Consider the following 25244-nt stretch of genomic DNA (forward strand, 5'->3'; position numbering starts at 1 on the left):
CGAAAGTAACAGCTACAGCACTTGAGAAAAAAACCCACAAAAAACCCCGGCTCATAAAAGGAGGCCGGAATTTATTACTTAATTCAACGCCATCACCGGTGATTAATAGGGGCCCGGTAATTAATAGAAAGGAGGAGTTTATTGGAGGATTTACGGTATCTCACTCTATGGTACATGGGTAGTAGATGGTACTCGCTGGTTGGGCAAAAAATAAATGGTGCATTTATATAGTGCCTTTTATCCAAAGCCCTTTACAATGCGTGTTACATTCACACATTGATGGTGGATGCAACCATGCAAGGCACAAAGCTGAATCATTCATTAGGGATTCAGTGTCTAGCTCATATAGACACATCCTGCTAAGGGCCTAGAGATTCAGGGATTGAACCAGGCATCCTTACCAAGCGACCACTCTACCTCCTGAGACGGTGGTTCTCAAAGTGGGGTTCGGGGACCCCCAGGGGACCTTTGGGTGGGTATCAGTGGGTCCCCATAGCAGATACAAGCTCATATCGCGTCACTTCATGCAAACATATTGAAAACAGAACTTTTTCAGATGGGGGTCTGCGCTGCGGCCAAACATATAAATTTGTGGCTCCTCAACATAAAAACGTTTGAAACTACTGTCCTACAAAGAACTCCTTTAATCATAAACCACCAACCAAAGTGGAAAAAGTGGCACTCCAAAATAAAAGATGCAGGACTGGTTTGATGTCAATTTGCATGCTGAGAAATGTCTACGGCCAGTGAAACTCACCCTGCAACGGGTTGAGAGTGAGACTTACAAAAGCTCTGTTCTGTGGACGTGAAGACGTCAGAAAGGACTAGCACTCACCCCCAGCCATCTCGCTCCCTTGTTGGCAGCCTGCTGGATCTGAACCCGCTTCAGTGTCACGTTGTAAATGGCTCCCTCCTCCACTTCCTCCCCCCAGTCCTGCACCGAGCTCTGCAGAGAGAGAGAGAGAGAGAGAGAGAGAGAGGACAGCATTGCTAACTGTTAAAGTTGATCAATAGGAAGAGAATGGAAACCAAGAGCACAATGATACATAGAATCGTTATTTCTACTCCGAGCCAGTCACAACATCTCACAGTCCATTTATGATTGTAGTATCATCGTACATCATCATGGATCATCTCATACTGGCCAATCAGAATTTACGTCATATTTGACCTAATTTCTCCTTTCATTGTCGATGGCAAATATGAGTTGTGGGGACAACATGACGTAAAGCTACCCTTCAGTGTCAATGGCATTTAATGTTTGAGTTGGACAAAAGCTGATCACACCCATGTGAAGTGAGGGATGCTCTTTAATATCATCATACATCAGACTCATCATAAATCATCTCATTCTGGCCAATCGCAATTTGCGTCCTCACTTTTGTCTTCAATGTTTGTGTTTACACACTTTTGTCTTCGATGTTTGTGTTTACACAGACCCTCAAAGCTGGACAATATAGAGGGGCTAGCACCCCCTCAATAATTACAATGTAAGTATGTCACACAATAAACAACGTGCTAACTTAAAGTACAGCACTTCAGAAGAACAGAGATGCTGTCTTCTGGGAACGACTGTGGTGTGTTGAGGCTGAACTAATTACGTCTACTAAAGTCTCACTTTTAATGATATAGATGGAACCGAAAGGATAACACATACATGGAAGAAAAGCAGCAGTGTCAGAGAGAGAGAGAGAGAGAGAGAGAGAGAGAGAGAGAGAGAGAGAGAGAGAGAGAGAGAGGAGAGGGAGAGGGAGAGGGAGAGGGAGAGGGAGAGGGAGAGAGAGAGAGAGAGAGAGAGAGAGAGAGAGAGAGAGAGAGAGAGAGAGAGAGAGAGAGAGAGAGAGAGAAGGCTTAAAGTGCAGTAAAATAATGAGACTGACTGCTTTCCCAAACTCCCAACCCCCACTCCCAACATGTGTTAAGGCTTCCCTCCCTCTTGTTTCCTACCAGTGAACTCTCTTTCCCAGGTTTTCTACTACTCATCTCCACCCCCCCTACCCCTACCCCTACCCCTACCCCCCCCCCCCTCTCTCCCAGTGCATCTCCCACAAAAACTCTTCCCCCGTCTCACTCAGTTCTGTCCCTTACTAATCTCTCGTCTTCCCGCTGAGATCAGAGCTGAATCTGGAATGATTAAGGGGTATACCTATCTACTGTACAGGATCTGAGATCTGTATCAGTCCGTTCTGTTTGTCTGCACTGGTTTTGAATTTAATTTAATTGTCTGTTTGCATGTTAATTCCAGCAGAAACTCACTGTAGCCACTGAGCCAAAATATCTTCAGAACAACTCTACAGCACAGCTACAAGAGTCAAGACCAGAGGAAATGATTCTCTGTCATAAAACACACCTAACCACACAAAACTATGCACATTTGTATGCATTATTATACAGGCATGCACACACACACACACACACACCATTTTTGTTTGGTAAGAAATAAGTGTGCTGGGAAAAACTGCGTGAGTTAAATCTAATGTAAAAATTGTGCTTAGTCAGGGAGTAGCAAAGCCAGGCGTCCAGGCAGAGTGCTGTGACAACAGAGAAAATATCATTTTAATCCTATAAAAAGAGGACAATATAAATAATAGACCACAGCAAAGCCCATATCTCCCAATCGCAACATGACGCAGCACAAAACAGTACAACAAACCAGAAACCCAACACAGCTCACCAGTCACCACACACACACACACACACACACAGTTAATAACAGCCTAGTCCACTCTCGCCTGCCATCCAACTTTCCCTCCATTTAAAATGCCTCAATGTCAAAGTCCACTTTCTCTCCCCCCAGACAGAAAAGACTGCCACCAACTGGGGTCACGGGTCAGAAATGGCCGTCAACATGCTCAAATAGTCAGCAGGCCGGACGGACACGGACAGCCAGTGGCACTCAGCCACGGTGAAGCTGTGTTGGTGGAAGAAGGGCGGTTGTTTGGTGAATTCAAAACACGCTGTGGAGGGAGAGAGAAACCCGCCCCAAACAATCACAGGTGCAGATAAACAGCAGGGTGCCACAGAGACAGAGAGACCGAAAAACAGAGAGAGAGAGAGGGGTCCAGTTGGCACACAACAAGATACGAGTTAGTTGACGACACATGAACCCTTGCATCCCTATTCTGGGATGAACGTACATAAATAGCAGATCTACAAGCAACGCGTGTCGTGTTGTTGTTGTTGTTGTGAGCTCATAGATCAGCTGTTGTCGACGAAGAGATCTGGTGTAGAGGGAAGACAAAAAAATGGGGCGGACCTAGCACAGACCTCTGAGTGACTCCGGTCAACAAAGTATAAGGCTATAGGGATTTAAAACTGGGAATGCATTTGCATATTTATTTGCTATTTTTATTTTTATTTTTTAATCTTGAAGATGTTTGAGAACCACTGATTTAGAAGGCGTTTGTAGAACGGGCCTCAGGTCTTAAAGGGTTTAAGTGGTTAACTTGAATGTGGTTGCTGCTGGTAGATAAAAACGAGCAGGCACTGTGTGTTTCCCATCGTTTCCTGTACAGTACAGTACAGTACACCCTGTCTGTCTCGCTGTTTGCTCTAGCCTGCTAGTCTCCCTGGCTTTGTGTAATAATCCTCCCTGGTTTGCCTTAATACCTGTCTTTTTTTATCAGCAAACCTGTCTAACTGTCTGTCTGCCCCCCCCCCCCCCCTCCTGGCTGTTGGCTTCATGTTGGCTGGCTGCCGGCTAAAGCTTGACTTATACTTATGTTGTGTGCGGCAAATAGCAGATCTACAAGCTCACAATGTGCCAAATTCATGATGCATTGTGAGCTTGTAGATCTGACTACAGCTACGACACCGGAACACAACTATATAAGTATAAATCAAACCCTAAAACTGGCCCAGAGACAGATAAATACATCAGTGCATGAGTCATGCAGTCCAACACACTCCCAAAACAATAGCAGGAGGTCTCTCTCTCTCTGCTAGCAGGCCTGGGCTGCTGAGTCCACAGTCTGCACACAAGAGCCCGCTCTTTGTCAGAGCAGAGAGAGAGAGAGAGAGAGAGAGAGGGAGATGTTTTTCAGAGCAGAGTTTTTATAAAAGCCCCTGGTTGCTTTTGTGTACCAAATTTGGGGCTTATGGTCAACCAAAGGCCCTAAAGCTACGCATGAAAGAAAGAAAGATCAAAGCTGCTATTCTTTCTGGCGTGTACAACAACAGTGAACAGTCTACAGACATTTCCATGCCCGCAAAAAAAAGGGTATTGTCGTGATAAAGTTTGTTAAATATCATTATGACGACATCTAATGCAGGGCAGGCTATATTAGAAACCTGTTGAGATGGACATTCATGTTTGAATGGGGGATGCACGGAGTAACAAATTACCCCTGCCAATGAATATAAGACGTAAACAGGAGATGAGTTGTTTACTCTCTGCACTTTAGAAAGAGAACAGCTAGCTTCCATCATCATCTCTGAGAATGATGCTCACATAGCCCACAGCAGCACAGAGTGAAGGGAGGAGACTTGGCAGAAAGGGGAATGTAATGGTATTATTTTGCCTGTGCAAATAGTACTAGTCTCCCCATTATTTAATCCTCATTTATATCTAGTTGAATGCTGGCGTTGCTTTGCATAATTATTAATAGCAGATGTAGAAGCTCACCGCGCGTGGTGAGCTTGTACATCTGCCATTTGCTGATCACGACGTGCACCGGCACGCAATTAAGTATAGCTGAGGCATTACAGACAGAGGGGACAGCGCAGTGAAAGGGGAAAAAACTATAAAAGCTGATGATTATCATCTATGCGTGTGAAAACAATACGCCCATGATAACAACAACAATGTGTTAAGTCTGTTGGCTTTTGTGCTTTCCTCGCCCAGACTACAGCTGGTGGGAGGTGAGAGAGAGAGAGAGAGAGATAGCCCCGGGGGCTTCGCCGATTGTTCCCTCACTGTTCCACTGTGTGAGCGCTCCGCTCTCTCACACACAGTCACACGCTCAACTTTTCACATTATGGCCATAAAGCAATAAGGGGACAAAGTAACGGAACGCTGCAGTGTAGCCTGTGGAAGTGGGATCATTATTATTCTCGCGGTTTTCCCCCCAAAGGTCCCACTGCAAAGTGCAAACATCCATGCTGTAGCAGCAATGAATGTAGGCTATGGGGTTTAAAAGTCCACGCAGCAACAGACGGACGGGGGGGTAAAACAATTCAAAACTCGATGTTCTAATTTATCCCCCACTAACACCCCCACCCCCTTTCCTTTATTTCACTACTTTCCCAAGCCTCCCCCTCTCCCCCTCCCCTTAAGCTTAGATTTCAAACCAGAAAAGCAACAGCATTGCAGGGTGCAAATCACAGTATTATTAGTTGTTGTTGTCGTTTCTTTTACCATCTTAGCTTTCCAGGCGAATCTCATGGTCAGCGTCTCTTTCATGATCCGGGGACAGCATCGATCAGAACTCCGTGTTTGTAGTCCGTCAAGTCCAGAAGATATGTCAACTATAAACTCCCAAAGCGCACGGAGCGACGGCACGGCGCGCCCCTTGGTTAAAATATCTTCTTGTCTGCCAGACTGCCTGAGTGCCCCCCCTCCTCTCCTCTCTATTCCAACTACAACCCCACCTCCTCCTCTTGTTGCTGAATGGACAAACTCCTCCTCCTCTCCTGCACTCACTCTCAGCCACTCACTACAGTCCGGGTTGCACCTCGCCATACGACGGTGTCGCGCCCACCGAAAATTATGGAAATAAGACAAGCAGAATAATATGATGATCCGGAGACTTCAAGACGTCACGTAGCACAGGGTCCCTTTTTAACTCCTCCTCCAACTAGACTTTCTTCTTTCAAATGTCAGCGGGCTGAGATTGACAGGCTGTGATAATAACTCACACTGTCAAACAGTACTAACAACATGTTGTTATGGTTATAATTATTCAGTGTTTAAAGAATAATGTAGGTATCGGTATATAAAAATAAAATATACATGTTTTAGATTTCTAATCATATAGTGATACAAGGCTTTCAAATCTAGCTCAGCATTGTCTCCAGGTTTTGCATCAGTGCAAAACCTGTGTGTTTGTTCAGGCCTTATCTTTGCGAATGTGTTGAATGTATGTTAATGAGTAATTTGCAGACATTTAAATTTAATTAAAAAAATAATAATAATAAAAAACAAACTTGCCAGACCCTGTAGTGAATAGTGATTGTGTGAGGACCCCCCCCCCCCCTTGGACAAACCCTGTTGAACCCTGATCTATAGTGCATTATGCAGTACTGTACTGTACTTTTTTTATTGATTGATTACTTGTTAGAAATGTAAACAGCAGTGGTACAATGAGATTTTAAAGCAAAAAGGATAACACAAAAAGTGCTGGGGGCTTGTTTCCTTTGTGGTCTGCCTCTGTATTCAATTCATCAACATATAGCATACAAAAATGAACACTGCGTACAAGCAGTCACGACCACGCTGCCTTAAACCAGTGTGGGAGTGGGACAATACAAGGAAGGCTGCGGGTGCTTGTCACACTGCTGTGCATTGTTAAGGGCTGAATAATGGACAACAACAGTGTACTAGTGTGTAAGTGACTCTTATCCAGCCTTGTAAAAATGCCCACTTGTGTGATTTAGTGGAAAGAGATATGAATGAAGTGGTCTGCCTGTGTGTGAAGGGTCTTTATGCAGTGGTTTGTATGATAAATTCATATCAATAAGAGACAGTAAAACACTGTCACTGTCCGGATCATAAACTGTTCAAGTCCATTTGAAGTCTATTGGGCAAATGTCACACAGACCTAATGACTGAGACGGGACTATATACGACCAAGCGCATAAACAGGAGACAATGGGAACCATATGACACTTTTTATTGTGGTCTGCTCCAGTGGGATAGAGATGTCTAGATCTATCATGACCCCCTTTAATAATAATCTGTCTGTCTGTCTGTCTGTCTGTCTGTGCGTGTGCGTGTGCGTGTGCGTGTGCGTGTGCGTGTGTGTGTGTGTGTGTGTGTGTGCGTGCGTGCGTGTGTGCGCGCACGCGCATGCACGTGCATGCATGTGTGCCTGTGTGAGTGTGAGAACATGAGAAAAACTGGTTAGTGGTTCTAAAACATGACCCCCAAATTCATATGTTTTGGACCCACATGCATCAGTGACCCCCATATAAGACGAGATTTGTGTTAACACTTTCTTGAGATGGTTCAAATTGTTTCACAATTCAAGATTATTAATTTCTTTAAAAAAATACCAGATCTACAAGCCCACAACCCTTCGCGATACAGCTATTCCTGAATTGGGGACAATATTGCATTTGTTTCCGCTCCGTTTATACGTGCAGTAGATCTATGTAGATCTATGTAGGTCTACTATGTCATTGTAGGTCTATGTAGGTCTACTCGGTACAGACAGGAAACATTGGCTGACCTTCTTACATCACAACAGTTCTCTCACTCTCACACACACACACACACACACACACACACACACACACACACACACACACACACACACACACACACACCTATGTGACAGCCCGTCCACACACAGACATTCTGTACACACAACCCCTTGGCCCTGACTCCTGTTACATCACCCCTGTAATCCCACACGTCAGACACAGCATCACTGACTGTCAAAACCTCACATTGCAAGCTATGTTGGATGAGTAGGTACGCACACACGCACACAGACACACGCACACGCACACAGACACACGCACGCCACAAGCATGCTGGTCAGCCTTGGCGTCATCGCCTGCCTCCCAACCCAGGGGGCTACAGGGTCCTGGACATGTCAGGAGTCAGGACCCGGTTCCTCCGAGAGTTGGGGTCATAAAAGGCCAGGGAAGCCCTGCTGTATACAGTATGTAGCCAACGTGTGTGTGTGTGTGTGTGTGTGTGTGTGTGTGTGATCATGTCTGTGTCTAGTGGTGTGGGGCTCCAGTTGGATACAACAGCAGGGTCAAAACAACTAAATTAACCCACAGTTATAATGTGATAATAATCAAACATTAATATCAAACATCATCAGAAAGTATTCAGTTCAGTCTGACCAGAAGCGGATGTCGGAGGAGATGAAACATAACCCCACCGGCCATGAAAACTAATAACCAGAGGGCAGGGGTATCAAAAGCAGAGGCATGGATTTGGTCTGTGCCTGTTGTGCGCTAACTAGCTGGCTATTTATCTGCCTCGCTGGCGGGGGTCCAGTTCCCAGGCTGATCTGCCCCAGTGTCCACACAGGTCTCCAGGGCTTCTGGGAAGCTCTGGGGGGGCAGTGGGAAGGTCGTGACCCCGGCCCTGTGGCCCGACCCCCCAAGCTCTGGTGTGTTGATCTCACAGAGGGGGAGTGACTCAGTGACGTCATCTCTCTGCCAGGCGCAAAGCATGAAGACATCTGACGAATGTGACAGCTGGTGCTGCTCTCTGCTCTGAATGACGGATGAGGTTGCATCAGGACTTTGGATGAGTTTGCACCGAGTGCTTCTCAGACGTTTTCATGTCAAGGACCCCCAAATTAATTTGTATTTGGCCGTGGACGACCTATCTGAAAATGTTTTGTGCAAGGGACCCCCAGAAGAGAAGATTTGTGTGGGTGTTTTTTTCACAATTATTAAAAATCTGCCAAACATTTTAGATATTTTATTATTTATCAAATATTTAAAAAAATAGCAGAAGCTCGCAGCGAGGCACAAAGTGGTGCAATGTGAGCTTGTAGATCTGCTAATGGTTCTTATGGACACCTGGGGGTCCCTGGACCCCACTTTGAGAACGACACGGTTTACACAGATTGTATAGAATTTGTACACTATCAGTGTAACCATTCCACAGCAACATTAGATTAGGAGTAGATCTGGTAAAGTATAGTATATCTTTAACAATGCAATCCTGAACATATTTGAATGAATAGAACGTTATTTCAACCCATCTGTAGTTGGTTAACTAGCACACTCTTCCAAAATGTAGAACCTGATGTTGGGTATGTTGACACCTACTGGTTATCAAGTAGTACTGCCCGAAACTCATAATCTCTGTGCACAAAAGGGTTCTGTGTTGGTAATAGAAGTGGGACACCAGGGTTCAAATCCCAGTTAAGGACGTGCTGTGTAGAGTGTAGAGTAGACTACAGATTTCAGCTTTAAACACTCAAATCCCGTACGGTTGAGCGGCGTCTCTCAGAGTCAGGGCTCTATAGTGTATTTTCAGTTATTTTCAGTTTCTGTTATTGTGGGGGACGCTTTAGCCGAAAATAGCCGATCGACAATCAACAATTTTACTGCGAAAGTTTCCCCCACGATTCAGAAGCTGGGGTTGAAGTGGTTAACTGTAGTGATGCACCAGAAACAGGCCAGCTCAATAGATTGATTCATTCAGCCTGTTACTTTCATTTATATGATCAGGGGCTCATCATCACCATGCTGGCTTGTGGTGGAATTTTTATTTTTAGCCACGGACATACAAAATGAGTACACCAACACATGAATTACCATTACAGGTCTGTAACTCCATTTGGTTCCATTTGTACACTCTCAGAGTTATGGGAACCGCTGTCCTAGTGGACTCCTAATGTGCCATAGTGTCATACATATTCTGAAAGCTGAGACTGACGTTCAATAATTGACTTATGATCAACATAAGAACATTAATGATCTGTAAAAACAAAATCTAGAATTTGCCACGGACGAGGCCATGTCTTGCCACGGACACATTTGTCAGGGTTTGAGGGGTCTGGTGCCAATCCCAGCATGCATTGGGGATAAGGCACGTCCAAAAAAGTAATTCAGTAATGATATACCACTACATTTAACTATTATAGAGCAGTGGTATCCTGTATCCTTTTGAATTAATTTTCAATAAAGTTTTCAATCAATCAATCAATCAATCAATGGTTCTGAAACCTTTTCAAGTCAAGGCCCCCAAAGTTCATACGAAAAGCAAAAGCAGAAGTGAATGTGAAAGAGACAGTGGCAGTGCGCAACTATAAGTATTTACAGTAAATCAGGCTTAATAGTCGGACCTAGTGATGTGGGGGATTTTGCCTGTGGTATTCCTGCATTGTAACACAGACCCCGGCCTGCTCCATAATCAACTTGGCAGACTGATGGCTGATAAATAGGCCTAGTAGGAAACCCCGGTCGATAAGGATGACGTCGGTCAGACTTCACGCTGTGTTCAGGCCATCATTGTACCCCTTAGCGCTTAAAACACACTGTGTCTCCTCTCCTCTGTACCGGGAGCTTAAAACACACTGTGTCTCCTCTCCTCTGTACCGGGAGCTCGGTCGGTACGCAGAGCGAACAGTGCAGAGAAAGACGGGGGACAAAAACAGGAGGAGCACTGCCTGTGCTGTTATTGCACCACTGTGGGGAAAAACGCTACATTCCAGGAAATCTCCCACTTCCTGCCTCCAGCCTCTTGACTCCAGCAAGGCTGCTGTCCTCATACCTGACTGGCTGGAGCACGGTCATAAAACCATAAGCTAGGAGAGGAGAGGAGAGGAGAGGAGAGGAGAGGAGAGGAGAGACAGACAGACAGACAGACAGACAAAGTTGACAAAGTCTCGCTGCTGTTCAGTAGAGAGCAGTGGTGGAAAAAGTACCCAAAGTTTTTACTTAAAGTAAAAGTATCAATACCGCAATATAAAAATACTCTGTTACAAGTAAAAGTCAGTAATTCAAAAAGTACTTCAGTAAAAGTATATGTCTGAAGTGGTTACTGTATGTTTTGTAATGATAATCAAAATCTACAAAGTAACTAAAGTGTTCAAATAATTGTAGTGGTGTAAAAGTACAATATTAGCCTCTAAAATATAGTGGAGTAGAAGTAAAAGTATTGAAATTTTGAATTCCTCCACTACAAGTACCTCAAAGTTGTACTTAAGTACAGTACTTAATGTAATTAGTTACTTGAACCACTGGTAGAGACTAGAGAGCTAGAGTTCAGTAGAGAGTTCAGGAGAGAGAGAGAGAGAGAGAGAGAGAGAGAGAGAGAGAGAGATTCAGGACAAACCAAACAGTCTGAAATGCGTGGAGGACAGCTAGCTGCAGGGTTCCTATGTTTATGACACAGATAAGGTCCTGCTGTGTCAGAGAAAGTGAACTAAAGTCTTGAGTTTAGCTTGGAGGCATGTTATCGCTACACAGTGTGTGTGTGTGTGTGTGTGTGTGTGTGTGTGTGTGTGTGTGTGTGTGTGTGTGTGTGTGAGAGTGTTATCTTGCTAAGTTGCTATACATTTTCCTCAAGAGAAATGGTGATTTTTAGAGATAGCCTGATAAATATTCAGGCTGGGGTTAGGATTATAGGATAAGACATTTAGAGGTTAGGTTTACGGGAATCAGACAAAAAAACAGACAATGTTTTATTCTTGGTTGCGTGCCAGTGCTTGTACTGTAGATCCGTTTTTTAATCGTTTTTTCAGCTTTTGGCTTACTTAAAAAAATGGCAAAATGTAAAAAAGAGGGATATAAGACGTTGATCGCAAACATAGTAATACAAACGTTTGTGTGTATGTGTGTGTGTGTGTGTGTGTGTGTGTGTGTGTGTGTGTGTGTGGGACAGCCAGGCCAGAGGAGTTCATAATAAGAGGAGCAAGAGGAGCCGTTTTGTTGGAAAAACACAAGCGAGACACAAGTGACAGCTAGGGCCATCAGTATGCTGGAAGTATGTAGAATGATTTCTCATTTGACACTATGGGTTGGAAAGAGACACCCTGGCCTGAGTGTCTGGCTGACACAAGCAGAGTGGAGGAGACTTCAACCCTTTGGAAGGAGGAGTTGGATCAGCAGTGACTGGAGCCAAAGTCTCCGGTGGAAAAAAGTTGTTGCATAACGTGAAAACTTATAAAGGGCCGCCTTGCTTTACTAGCATCTCAGAAAATATGTCTGCTTGTAGATCTGCTACTTTTTATGCATTCATGTGACACTGTACTGTAGCATGATCAAGTAGGACATTAATTTACGGGGAGAAAACAAAAAGTTAAAATATGGAGATACAGTATGTCCTGTGTGTTATATAGAAAAGAGTTGCACGGCAGTTAATGCAGGGCAGACCTTCCATGCAAAGCCTGCACAGGGATGATGTACTGTATACCTGTGCTTAAGGTTTACATACTGTACCGTATACTTATGGTGCGTGTGAATATGGTTTTCTACCGTGTGTTTGAGTGCGGCCCGGCGTGTGGGGTTTGTGTTCCTTGGACATACCCGACAGCAGAGGGCAGAGTTCATGAAACCACAGTGTTTATCCACAGTCAGCACTGTGACCTCTGCCAGACCGGCCAGCATGCAGAATGCTGCAGGCAGCAACAACCAGCGTTGCCGGAGTTTGTGAGAGAAATAAGTAACCGGAAAACAAGGCCAAAAAGAAGTGACTATTAATGGGCCATATTATGAACACTTTAAACCTATATACTGTATACATCAAATCTACTGCTATTTGAAATCTCTCTCTAGGTCGTCCTCAGACGAGCCCTACATGGTTGCTTCCAGTCATCCAGGTTCTCCATACATCTGGCCAGCTCGTTGGTGCTTTCTTGAGTACATCCACATATGTTAATGTGAGGACGTCCTTGTGACCGGTGCCTGTGTGTTGGTTCCCACAGCACTAACTTGCTGGCTGCCAATTTCTGGAACATTCTAACAACACAAATCTGGTATGCAAAACATTCCCATGTGGGGGGTTGGGACAAATTCACGAATATTCATTTGGGGTGTCCATGACATGAAAATATTTGAATAATTGAGAACCACTGGTTTAGTGTGTCGTGCAAAATCCCCTAAAGTTAGTGCAGCCACGCCCGGCAGCCAGCGAAAACTAGAGTTCTCAACAGGCCTGAAAATTAAGGCCCAGCCCTCATGAAACCCTGTACACTCAAGTGAATGTCCCCGCTACCACCATTACAGTACGTTTTAACAGCGGGCGAGTTTTGCCGGAAGTGCATTATTTGTCAATGGGACCTGGCAACTACTGGCGATAGCTGGCGATAGCAGGCGAACAGGCAGGCGATGGTCGAAAAGTGGGCGGAGGAACGTCTGCCGAAAATATGAAAAGAATTCATCTTTTGGGCGACGTCGTCAGGCGATAGTGGGCGATAGCCAATTAAATTCAAGTGTCGCTCGCCATTGTTATCCCGCTATTAAAACGCACTGTTACATCTCCATATATGGAGCTGAACTGTTCTGACATTCCATTATGTTGATCTGACCTCATCAAACCCTGTACACTCAAGACACGCTCCTTATATGGCCAGTAGAGAATTCATTCCATGTTGATCTCATGATCTGACCCCCCAATGCAAAGCGCCAGCGCTCGCCCAGCAGTCTGCCCTCAATAAGGCGGATGTGCACTGTGCACGCGACCTCACCCTTAGGCGTCTTAATATCTATTTTTTTAAATGGAGGTAAGCCCAAATAAACATAAATAAGCAGACATGGCAACACTGGCAACAATACCAGAGGAGTTTGATTTTTACAGTGCGGAGTGGTGATGGTGATGATGATAATGATGATCAGCCATAACTATAAAACCAAAGAGCACAGGCAATCAAAGTTAAGTGTCTTCGGTCCTTGTTCAAGGGCATGGAAGCTGTCAGGGTGCTTACCCTCTTAATTAAGTGATTGTGATTGCCTCTTTTCTCAGCTACCTGTTTTTTCACAGCTATGCCAACCGTTTTATTCGACCTTTTATTTTACCAGGCAGGTAAGTCCCGTACCAGTGATCAAATAATAAGGCAATAACACAGTAGACATTGAACCCGCCACTAAATATGTATATGGAACAAATGCACAAGGAAAAGCACGTTATACAGATGCAAACATACACAGCTGCACACTTTAGCTCACTCTCGCTGTGTGTGTGTGTGTGTGTGTGTGTGCGTGCGTGCGTTCGTTTGCGTCTGACTGTCTCTTTCTCTCTCGCTCCCTCTTTTTCTCTCTCTCAGCTTCTCTCTGTTCTTTGGTCTGGTAGGTCTATTGTTCACACAGCCACATTAAGGATATCTCTCTCTCTCTCTCTCTCCCCCCTCATGCCGCCCCTCTTCTATTCTCTCATGTCATGTCTCTGACTCCCCTCTGATGTATTGTTCCTGCACTGCTCAATGTTCTTGCTCTCTCCTCCATACACTAGAAGGATGACATCACCGGTGCTGCCAGTAACCTCCAGCCCACACTCCTCACAGAGAGACCCCTCCTCCAACACTCCTACACTATGACTGACCAACAACTCTCCACAAAGAACCGACATGCACTTTAACTGAGGAAATTAAGCTTTACTGTATAAGCTTGGAAACAAACAATAAGGCACACGCACACCCAGCAGTCCCTGACGTTCCAGGTGCCGGACAGAGGTCAGAATAAATAAAAATGAATAATGTCTGCACACTGGATCAGTGGATCATGGTCCAAAGTTAAACATCTTTTGGTTTACACACCATTTGGACATGATGTTTCCAGCTTCGGACTTAATAATTTCAATTAGCAGTTTAACTCTTTGCATTGTATCTACCCGCATATTTGGGCATTAGGGGAAATTATTGGGGTCGGAAATAAAATTATCCAGTTTCTGACCGTACCAGATCAACTCTTATAAACAAGTCATATTGGGTCATTTCTGGTCTGAACCTTGACAAAACAAGGATAATCCACTGCAGAATTATGGTGAGTCAGATGGCTTTCGGTTTGCTAAGACGGTCATTTCAGCCGTTCCCGTATTTAGACTAGTAGGTACCCCCTAACACACACACACACACACACACACACACACACACACACACACACACACACACACACACACACCCTCCGCTGGGCCCCTTCCATGACCCCCCAGCTCTAAGCCCTGCTTAAGTCTCTCCTGGGCTGGTCTGGACTGGCCTGGCTGGCTGTCTACAGCCCCCTGTGTCCGTGCGTGTGCGTGCGTGCGTGCGTGCGTGAGTGAGTGAGTGAGTGAGTGAGATTGGGACCATCTGTTCCTTGGCTGGGTAGGCACTGTAAACTGTCACAAATGCGACAGAAATAACACGCTAGCCGTTTTACTGTTTTACCACCAGCTAGGAACTGGTGGTAAAACACTTAAGACTTAAGCTCATTTCAACCAAGAACTTTGAGTCTCTTGCAGGGAAACGCGTACACATCAGCGGCAGTTTAGTAATCATAACATAAATGTGTGTAACGTGTACTTCTTCTATGTATTCATGATTGTATACAGTTCCCCCGCCCCAGATTCGGCACAAACATGGAGATCAACTACTATTATGCCACCAAAATGTGGAATGCCACCAGCCATTAAAAGACAAAACCCAATACCCATTCAGATACACATCATCTTGAAAAAGTTTGAGAACCACTGTTGTAAAGCATACAAACAGTGTAGGTATACTGAAACCACAAGTGATAAAAACAGGACACACTACGACTAATAAAACAGAATCAGTTCTGCCAAAAGTACCAGCATGGTCATCATAACTTTGTTACAGTGTAAAGAGCAGACACACGAATGCATGATCCAGTTAATCAAGCAATGATTCATTAGGATATTCCAGTTTCATAAAAAAACAAAAACGCAATAATTTATGGTTCATTAGTTTCATATCTGTTGGGAAAATGTCCAAAACTGTTACTTTTCAGGATTCAAATAAAGAAAATCAACAAAAGTAGCAGATCTACAAGCCCAAAACGTACCACTTATCACTGCGCTTCGAGCGTGCAAATCTGCTACTTTTGACGCTTTTGTGTGACACTGTAGTATGATCAAGTAACGCATACATTTTAAGTTAAGTTAGAATATGGAGTTAGGAGGTTTCTGCCCAACAGCGACAACCTCTTTGTAGTGGTTTGTCATGGTTTGACCTCTGACACCTGAGTGCTGAAAAAATGCTGACAAACATAAACCATAATAACAAGTGTCCTCTGCTACAACACCAAGTGACCACCAAGCAAGATTTACACACTAATGTTTGACAAGGACACGTGCACAATAACACGCACGCACGCACGCAAAGCACGCAAGCACACACAATGACAGCTTGATCCTAGTCATGGGTCCTGGCTTACATTGCATGCCCTGCCTGAGCGGGAATAGAGGATATAAAAGTGGTGTGTGTGTGTGTGTGTGTGTGTGTGTGTGTGTGTGTGCACTGTGTGTGTGTGTGTGTGTGTGTGTGTGTGTGTGTGTGTGTGTGTGTGTGTTCAAAGGGATATTAGAGGGGTTAGTTAGCGCAGTGGTTCTCAAAGTGGGGTCCGGGGACCCCCAGAGGTCCCTGAGGGTCCTCCAGGGGGTCCCCAGCAAAAGCAGCTAAAGGAGAACCAGTGACATTAAATGATCCCCTCAGAAGAAGGTACTGTATTCCAATAAATAATAAAATCTAGCGTTAAAATCATTCTAACCATGTGATCCATTTATACGTAGGCTATAAAAAAATAGCAGATCTACAAGCTCACAACGCGTCACTTCATGCCGCTCTGTGAGCTTTATAGATCTGCTATTTTTGAATAGACAACTTATTTTAGACAATAAACAATGTAATCTTTTTTTACATTAATCTTCTTTTCTGGGGGTCCGTGACCAAAGGCATATCAATATCCTTGACATGCCACAGGCTGCTGATGGCGGACCAGAGCAACACCTGTCACACGCGCACACAGCTGCCCATCCATCCAAGCCAAACCGAATCGAGGAAGCGTGCCGCACATATTGCATTCTGCCTTCTGTCGATGCGCCCCCCTCCCATGCATTGCACACACACACACACACACACACACACACACACACACACACACACACGAGCCACTATCAACCACCCACCCCCATATGGTGTGATGACTTTCTGCCCCAGTTGAGTAAGCATCTCCTGTGGCGGTGTTGCCTTCATTGTGCCGGACACTGTCTGGGACCCCCAGTAATAATGACTCTTCACACCATTCCTATTATGTGACCTAATTGGGCCACAGATCACAACACGATGGCCGTGGCCGCCTGATAACATGCCACAGGGCTCAGCCAAGTGTGTAAACAACACCATGTTAGAAGGTCTGCCGAATGACACGGAATAAAAGAAAGTGGACTTTGAGGAGGAGAATGTGTCTGGTGTATGAATGATGTTAACAGAGCAGAAGGACGCACTACAGGGACGGGTGGAAATCAAATCAAATACACGCCTCCCCCCCGGGCCCCAGCTGTGTATCCTTGTGTGATATCAGTTCTGCAGCGCTGTAGCTGTACCGCTCTGGGGTAGGTTACTGGCTGTGTTCTGATTGGTGCACCCTAAGATAACTAGCGGTAATTATGACAGACCTCCTGTTGTAAGCCTGCTACTGACTGCTATGCCCCAATGATTACTTATTTTAAAAGCCCTTTGTATTTTTCTTTTCACTCAGAAAGTTAGACATCTGAGAAGGTGGAGGAGAGTGCTGCTAACCACTTTTCCATCCACAGAAACACATGGTTTATTCATTCATTCATTTTTCTTATATCAGTGGTTTTCAAACGTTTTCTGGTCAAGAAAATTAATTAAGCAAGTATATATTTAAGTATTTGGCCCCCATCTTTTCCAGTTCCATTCAAGATGATTCAACATTTTCCAATACTTTCAAGATAGTGTTTTCTTTTAATTATTATTATTATAAAAAAATCAGCTGTAGCCTATATCTGCTATTCTTTCATTAACCAACAAATAATATATGGATAAAGTGGTTAAATGATTGTGTGACGCTGTATTAACAAATTAACTGCTATTAAATAAAATTTCTGTATTAACAAATGCTGTATTAACAAACCACTGGGGGTCCAGTATCATTGATCAATGCTGATCAATGCTGAAGCCAACTCAATTGCCAGGAGGAACAATGTCAAAGGAAAATTCCATGAAATATGAGACTACTTTTATTTGTATATTAAAGGATGGTTGCATTAACAATTTGTAATTGGTAATACATTACAGATGATATAATCACTATTGTCAACAACAGAATGTGGAGGGGTGTTGTCCATTGGGCTTTTGTTTCATTTTCAGTCATGTGTAATTTGTATGCTTTATTGTAAAATCAATAAAAAATAAAATAAAAAATGCTGCACATGAAAGGAAACAGAGATCATGGCATACTAACCTCCACTGTGTAGTTAGTGTAAGTGATGCACACCTCAGCATAAGGCTGAATGGATCACTTCATCATAGTTGCTGATGTGTCAGGTCATGAGACACAAAACCAAAACTCTTAAGAATGGAAACACTGAGAAGTCACCGAGGGTGACCCTTCCTTGAGACGTGAACTTCTCTGTCCAACGGAGAGGAAAGAGGAAGGAGGAGTGCTGAATAAGCTCCCCGTCTTTTTCCTTGGAAACCAAGCGCATCAACCAAATGTCTGTTTTGTTATGTCTGACTCCTGCATGCCTGTTCAATCGCAACTTCTACATTCTTTTCAGTGACACATTTGTATTGAATTGAGCAGGTGGTTATCAGAAAAGCCTGGTGTGTGTGTGTGTGTGTGTGTGTGTGTGTGTGTGTGTGTGTGTGTGTGTGTGTGTGCGCGCACGTGTGTGTGTGTGTGTGTGTGTGTGTGTGTGCGTGTGTGTGCGTGAGGCAGAGAGAGACAGACAGACAGACAGTGACAGATGAGTATCCCCTTTACTAGAGTTCATTGATCTGCCTTATTATATTGTTTCTGTAGGGCCGATCTGATCTCCATATATTAAATTGTTGTGTTTTTGAGCCTTACGGAGCTATGTGTGTGGCTGGCTGGGTGGCTGGGTGTCTGGGTATGAGCACAAAACAAAGTGTCTCATTAAAGCTCAGTGTTGAAGTTACAACCCAACAGGCCTACAGCAAGTCAGCAATACAGCTCTAGTTATGTCAGTGACCTGAGTGACGTGGTGACACACGACTCCAAGGAAAGGACTCTGAGTAATACTCTGAGTGACACATATAAGAGGCCCATGTGACTGACAGGGTTCATTCCCGTTTAAAACAAGTGGGTTGCGCACATCCAGTAGATACAAATAAAACACTGTGGAGCTGAGCCTGCATTTGTGTGCGGACTTCTCTCTTTTTAACAGGGTTAATTCCTGGCCATACCCTTCTTTACCCCCATAGTCCTGCACAGTACAATTCTTGTTGTCGGACCCCCAGGGGGGTCCCCAAATTAGTAGCTTAGAGTGCAACATTGTTTTCTCACTCAACAGTAAACAAACCAACAAACAAACAGTAAAAGCATATTCCGGGTATCTGCCCATTTCCAAGTTTGTAATACCTCTAAAATGAAACAAATAAATAAAATAAACTAATAATAAGGCTAAAAGTAAGATATAAACTACCGGTATACTATAATACAAACAATGGTCAAACATTAGATACATTGTCAAATATTACCTATGAGGCAAAAATTGTGAAAATTGCTGATGCAAGCTCACAATGCATTTGTAACGCCTTGTAATTGAGCCTTAATTACAAGGCGTTGTGACTTGTGAGCTTGTAGATTGGCTATTTTCACAATATTTATCTGTGGAACAGAGTCAACCTTCTACACCAGGGGGTTTCAACTGAGTATGAACCAGGGACCACCACCCTGACTGAGAATTAACCTGGGGACCACCACCCTGACTGTGTTGGGAGGGGGGATACCGTCGTGGTGTGGGGGAAAGAAATTAACCTTCCATATTAAACTCATGTTGCTGTTCATTGTAACTTACTATGAGTAAGCGGACACTTGCGGTTGATTATGGGCACATTTCTTTATAATGGTGACTCAACCAGGCAATCCGGTATGGTTTCCCTTGAGATTCTAACTCACTTTTCTGTGGAAGTTCAGAGTAGACATCCCAGTAACTGATAACATCAACATCATTTATCACGAGATCATTTACTGCATTGTTTCTCAACTTGTGGTCAATACAATAAATTCAAATACGAATCTTCACTTTCCTACATTACTAAATGCATGGTCAGGGACCACATGCAACACCTTCACGGACCACCAGTGGTCCACGGACCACCTGTTGAAAACCCATGTTCTACACAATTACAGCCTCAACTCCTACAATTCCAAACAGCTTGTCAGGGCGGGGTTCCAATCACACCCTCCACTGCAGCTTGTTAGTGATCAAACTCCACAGTCTCCTCCCATATCATATCTTGTCAGCATGTTACGTAATTGTGTGGATGAATGTATGGAATGTATCAATATCTGTGGATTGGATGTTTAAGTTCTGGCCAATGAGGGTTTCAAAAGGTCCATATAATAACATTTAGGCTCTGCTTCTTCTGCTGTTGTGATACAACGCAAACACAATGCAAAAACAATGCAATATAATTGCAAATAAATGCCTTTATCTTGACGAAAGTGTGCGTGTGTGTGTGTGTGTGTGTGTGTGTGTGTGTGTGTGTGTGTGTGTGTGTGAACTGTGAACCTGACCACGACTAGGATCATGACCATGCATCAGGGTTATGTAATCAGCCCCAATCACTGGTTTTATGACCCACCTGGTTTTATAACTTTCTCAAAGTAGGCAAAACTGAGACATACAGTATGCCACCGCTACAGTACACAGAGAGAGAGAGAGAGAGAGAGAGAGAGAGATAGAGAGAGACAGAGACCCATGCCATGAATAGGGCTGTGACCGATTACAATATTAAGTTGACGATTAATTAGCATAGAAATAAATTATGATTAACGATTAAATTGTAAACATTACATTTCTGTTTGCCTTTTTTGAAAATTAGAGAGGGCAGATAAGTAAGAACTTAAATATACAATGAAATAATAATTTTATACTTTAAAAAAGGAATACCGGTAGGCAAAATAGCTGATCTACAAGCTTACAACGCATCACAAACTTGTAGATATTATATAGATATTGTAGCTATTTTTGGAAAATGTTTTAAAATGTATGAACATTTTTCAACATGGAAACGATTATGTTTCGGCTGACTGTGTAATAATTGTGACAGGACTAGCCATGAAGTCAGGCTGAGTCTCCCCCAGCCCACTCAGTCCAACACACTGAATGAACGTATACTAAGTGGAATGTGAAGCAACGTTACACAATTGCTGTTCTTGAGGAATGGTTGGAATAGTTTTGTATCGGGTGGTTGGTGGTTGTAACGATATAATATAACAGCTACAGGCAAACCAAGGCAGGTCTTTGTGACACCATGTCATTTACAGTAAAGGTTTACCTCAGGTGTCATTCCGTTTGTAATGCATGTAATTAATTTTTATTGAAGGCATTTTTAACTCTCTGCCAAACAGGCTTTAACCACTTAACCCATTAAGACCTGAGGCCGATTCTCACGAATGCCTTCTAAATCAGTAATTCTCTCGCTTTCAAGATTTATTTTCAAAAATGTTGCACCGCAAGCTTGTACAGCTGCTACTTTGGAATAGCCAACGCAAAAATCTCAAATGACACAGATGCTTTCCCGGTTTTAAATCCTTTAGTAAACTAATACATAGTGGGCTGTAGTCGACTCTGTACTTGGTTTCCCTCTACACCAAGCGTGTTTAAAATGTATATATATCAATCTGGGGGTCCAGATTGTGGTGTGGTGTGGTGTATGCTGCACAAGCTGCCCTCCTAGCTGCCTCCTTATCCACTGGAACAATGGACGGAAACAGGCCTGCATGTGAGCATGGAACATGCAGCAGTCAGCCAGGATGTCAGATAGGATGAGAGGAGGACCAATCAAAGGGCTCAAATATAGACCACTACTAGATAGACAGTTCTTATTACAGAACAAGTATACAACTCATGTACTGGACCCAATGTTTTGTTCCACTCCAGTCTCAGCCACAGTGTAAACACACTGCACGGAGGTGCACGTGAGCTCAACTCACACAAACATCAGAAACATTTTATCTCCATATTGCCGAACTGTAGCAATCGTGCCAAATTTATATATACAGTATTTGGCCAAGGACCCCCCCCCCCCCCCCCATATGAAAATGTTTTGCGCCAGGGACAACCAGAAGAGAAGATTTGTGTTAAGAACTTCAGAATTATTCAAACACTTTCAAGATTAGTTTTTTTAAATGTTCAAAAAGAACCAAGGTAACACATTTTGTTGGGGAATGGGATCCCCTGGAAACCCTCCCTGGGGGTCCTATGGATCCCACTCTATTAACCCTGTGTGTTTATATCATACATTAAACACTGCATAATCTCTTCAAGCTTTGACAGCAGTGGATACTTGAGAAGCAGTTAGCGATGCCTGTTCCCCGAACTCACTGACCAGTCAGCAAGATTAAGAGTTCACAGCAGCCACACTAACATGTCTGACACACACACACACGCGCACACACACACACACACACACACACACACACACACACACACACACACACACACGCACACATACACAGTTCCCAAACATCAGTACGTGGCAGGCGGTTCCAGTGAATGTGAATTGCACAATGTCTTTCTATACCGTATATACCTAAATTTACTTTTCGAAAACCCTGAAAACTCATTCTCAGCTCTTTGTCAGAACACGGCCAGCAAGCCCAACGCAAAAACTAGCCCACGTCAAAGTGTTTCACATTCCAATAGCCATGGGCTAAAATCTCTGCCGGTGCCAAAAAGGCAGTGATGTAATGATCAGTAAAAAGATGGGTGAACTACGATGTCACAACAATAATCATAACGAGAGGCAGAGAATAGTAAATGGTCATAACGTCCGGCGCATCAAATTACCTGTTCAATGCAACAGGTGGCAGAGACTGTGCTAAAAGCAGTGGCCCCTGCATCAATTCCTTGCCATATTATACAATCCAACATTTTGTTATGGCACAGTTTGCAGATTGTTGTCAAATATAAAAGCCGATAATAGTATTAGTTCTATAACGTATTGTTTCTGCCAGGCACTTTGTGTGCTGCACCACTTGAGTCATCAAAAATCTGAACGAACTCCATTCAGCGGGTTACATTACATGGACTTTGATGCAGAGCACTGTAAAAAGTGTTGACTGCTCAGATGTCGGATGAGTGAGTGTCACTTGCGGTCAGCTCTTTATGTGACCCATCAGCCTGGCCAGTGCTGACTGTAGAACAGCCACAGCGTGCACGCAGGCACGCACACACACACACACACACACACACACACACACACACACACACACACACACACACACACACACACACACACACACACACACACACACACACACACACACACACACACACACACACACACACACACACACACACACACACACACACACACACACACACACACACACACACACACACACACACACACACACACACACACACACAATAACTAAAATTAAAATCTTTACTCTGTGCCATATTCTGTGCCAAATCTTTACATATTGCCCCCAAGGCCAACATCCTGAGAGATGAACAGCACTTTACACATATATGCACTTTGAATGCATCAGCACTTTCTCCTGCCAATGTTGTCTGCTCCTTTTACGTTTTAATGTTTTTTAAAAGGCTTTGCATCATGAGTCGTGGAGAACGGTATTTTGCTCCCCTGTATGCCCAGTGTATATTGTGGGAGTGACAATAAAAAAGAAAATCTGATTGATTGTGACTCCGTCACACATTCTCTATTTGTCGCTCTGTCTATCTCTATCGTGTTGCTCCCTGAGGAATGAGCATGGACACACACGCACACACACACACACACGCACACACACACACACACACACACGCACACACAATAGTTTATACTTTGGCTATTCAAAAATATGGAACATTTGGGCAAAAAAATAGTTTTGAGATGGGGGGGGAGGGGTCCACAGACAAATACATCTAATTTTGGGCGTCCTGAGACGGTCCTTCCTTAGAGACGGTTACACAACCTCTCTCTCTGTGTCTGTGACTCTGTGTGTCTCCACAATCACTAAACAGACCTTGGATGTATAACAAACATCACCCAGCAAGCCACGTTGTTTTGCCCTATTATCTGAATCTCACGCTGCATGTCTGCTGCTGTTTAGAACGGCTGTGACCTTTCTGTGTTATTCAACATTACACAAATATCTTCTCGCTATACAGAGCGAGCCTGACCTCCCTCGTGTGAATCAGTCTGTCAGGAATTCCCAAAACGTTTTCGACAGAATTGCACTTGAAAACACATACCGGTAAGTCTGCGAGACAGTTGCTGGAGACAGAAACGAGAGGGACACAACATGAACATGAACTTCCACAGCAACAAAAAGCCAAGGTTTTGTACAAGCAGGTGTACTGGTGTATTCACCAACATGCACACAAACTCGCTCGCACGCACAGACACATGCACATGCACAGTTGCACACGCACACATGGACAGGTACACATGGTTTTGACAAACTTACTTATCTTCCTTATGAATCCACAATCAAATGCAATAATTAGACACACTTTATCCTAACAATTGTTCAAAATATGGCCTGTCATGTCATACAGTCCTTTATCCTGTCACATAAAGTGAAGTGCAGAACATCTGTACATCACATACTCATACATTATACTATAAATCCAAATACTTAATACTTACATAGAGATAAGAGGTTTCTGCCCGACAGTGACGATGTACGTAATATAATATTATGCATGTATGCATGAATGACACATAAATACAGGCTGAACAGAGCCGGGGAGTATCACACACACACACACACACACACACACACACACACACACACACACACACACAGTACTGACCCAGTGCCGGGGGCTGCTCTCCGGGGAGCGGAGCTGGTACCTCTGCAGGGACACCCCTCCTCCCTCCCCCTCCAGCAGGGTGCTGTCCAGGTCGGGACAGTGGTGATGGGACCCTGACGACGTGTGCCAGGGCAGCAGGCTGCCCAGGGGGCTGTACTGGGAGATCATACTGGCCGGTATGGTCAGCAATAGGGGCGGCATGGCTGACAGGGCATACTCTAGCCTGGAGCGCAGTGTGGATGGAGTCTGAGTGGTGGCGGGGGGTTCCTCTGGTGGTTGTTGTTGTAGTTCTTCTTGTCCACAATGCTCTCGTCTGTTGTATTTGGTTACTTTAATTCTTCCTTCTTCCTCTTTGTTGATTTTTCGTCTGTTCTCAAATTCCAGGATTGGAGAGAGGGATCTAAAGATCTAAAAAAAAGAATAAGAAAGAGAAAAGGCTAGTCGGTATCACTCGAGAGGTCTTTGACTGTCAGCTGTGATTGATGGGTCCAGTTCTTCTCTCTGTCAGTCAGCACTAGTAAAGGACTGGACTTGTGCTCAGTCAGTTCAGAGGTGTCTGTCTGCTGGTGATTAACGAGAGCTCTGCACTCAAATCTGGCTCTGCTTTCAAACTATCCTGTTCCTTCCT

The 25244-nt window shown here is 44.0% G+C and overlaps 1 protein-coding gene across 2 annotated transcripts in view; it reads right to left on the minus strand.

Annotated features, from left to right (window-relative positions):
* The window catches only part of rgl1 (ral guanine nucleotide dissociation stimulator-like 1), a 43827-nt gene extending 18857 nt beyond the window's left edge, over positions 1–24970 (minus strand). The window contains exons 1-2 of one of the 2 annotated variants that reach the window (XM_080771269.1): positions 24617–24970; positions 836–946 (exon numbers count right to left, since the gene is read on the minus strand). In XM_080771269.1, the coding sequence (XP_080627395.1) occupies positions 836–946; positions 24617–24817 (312 nt within the window). In that variant the 5' untranslated portion in view covers positions 24818–24970. Of the gene's footprint in view, positions 1–835; positions 947–5356; positions 5541–24616 lie in introns of those variants that run through there. The other variant, XM_080771270.1, reaches the window with a different exon arrangement.
* Between the last annotated feature and the right edge of the window lie 274 nt (positions 24971–25244).

This window comes from Protomyctophum bolini (assembly GCF_963924005.1).
Source record: "Protomyctophum bolini genome assembly, chromosome: 8".
NCBI lineage: Eukaryota > Metazoa > Chordata > Actinopteri > Myctophiformes > Myctophidae > Protomyctophum > Protomyctophum bolini.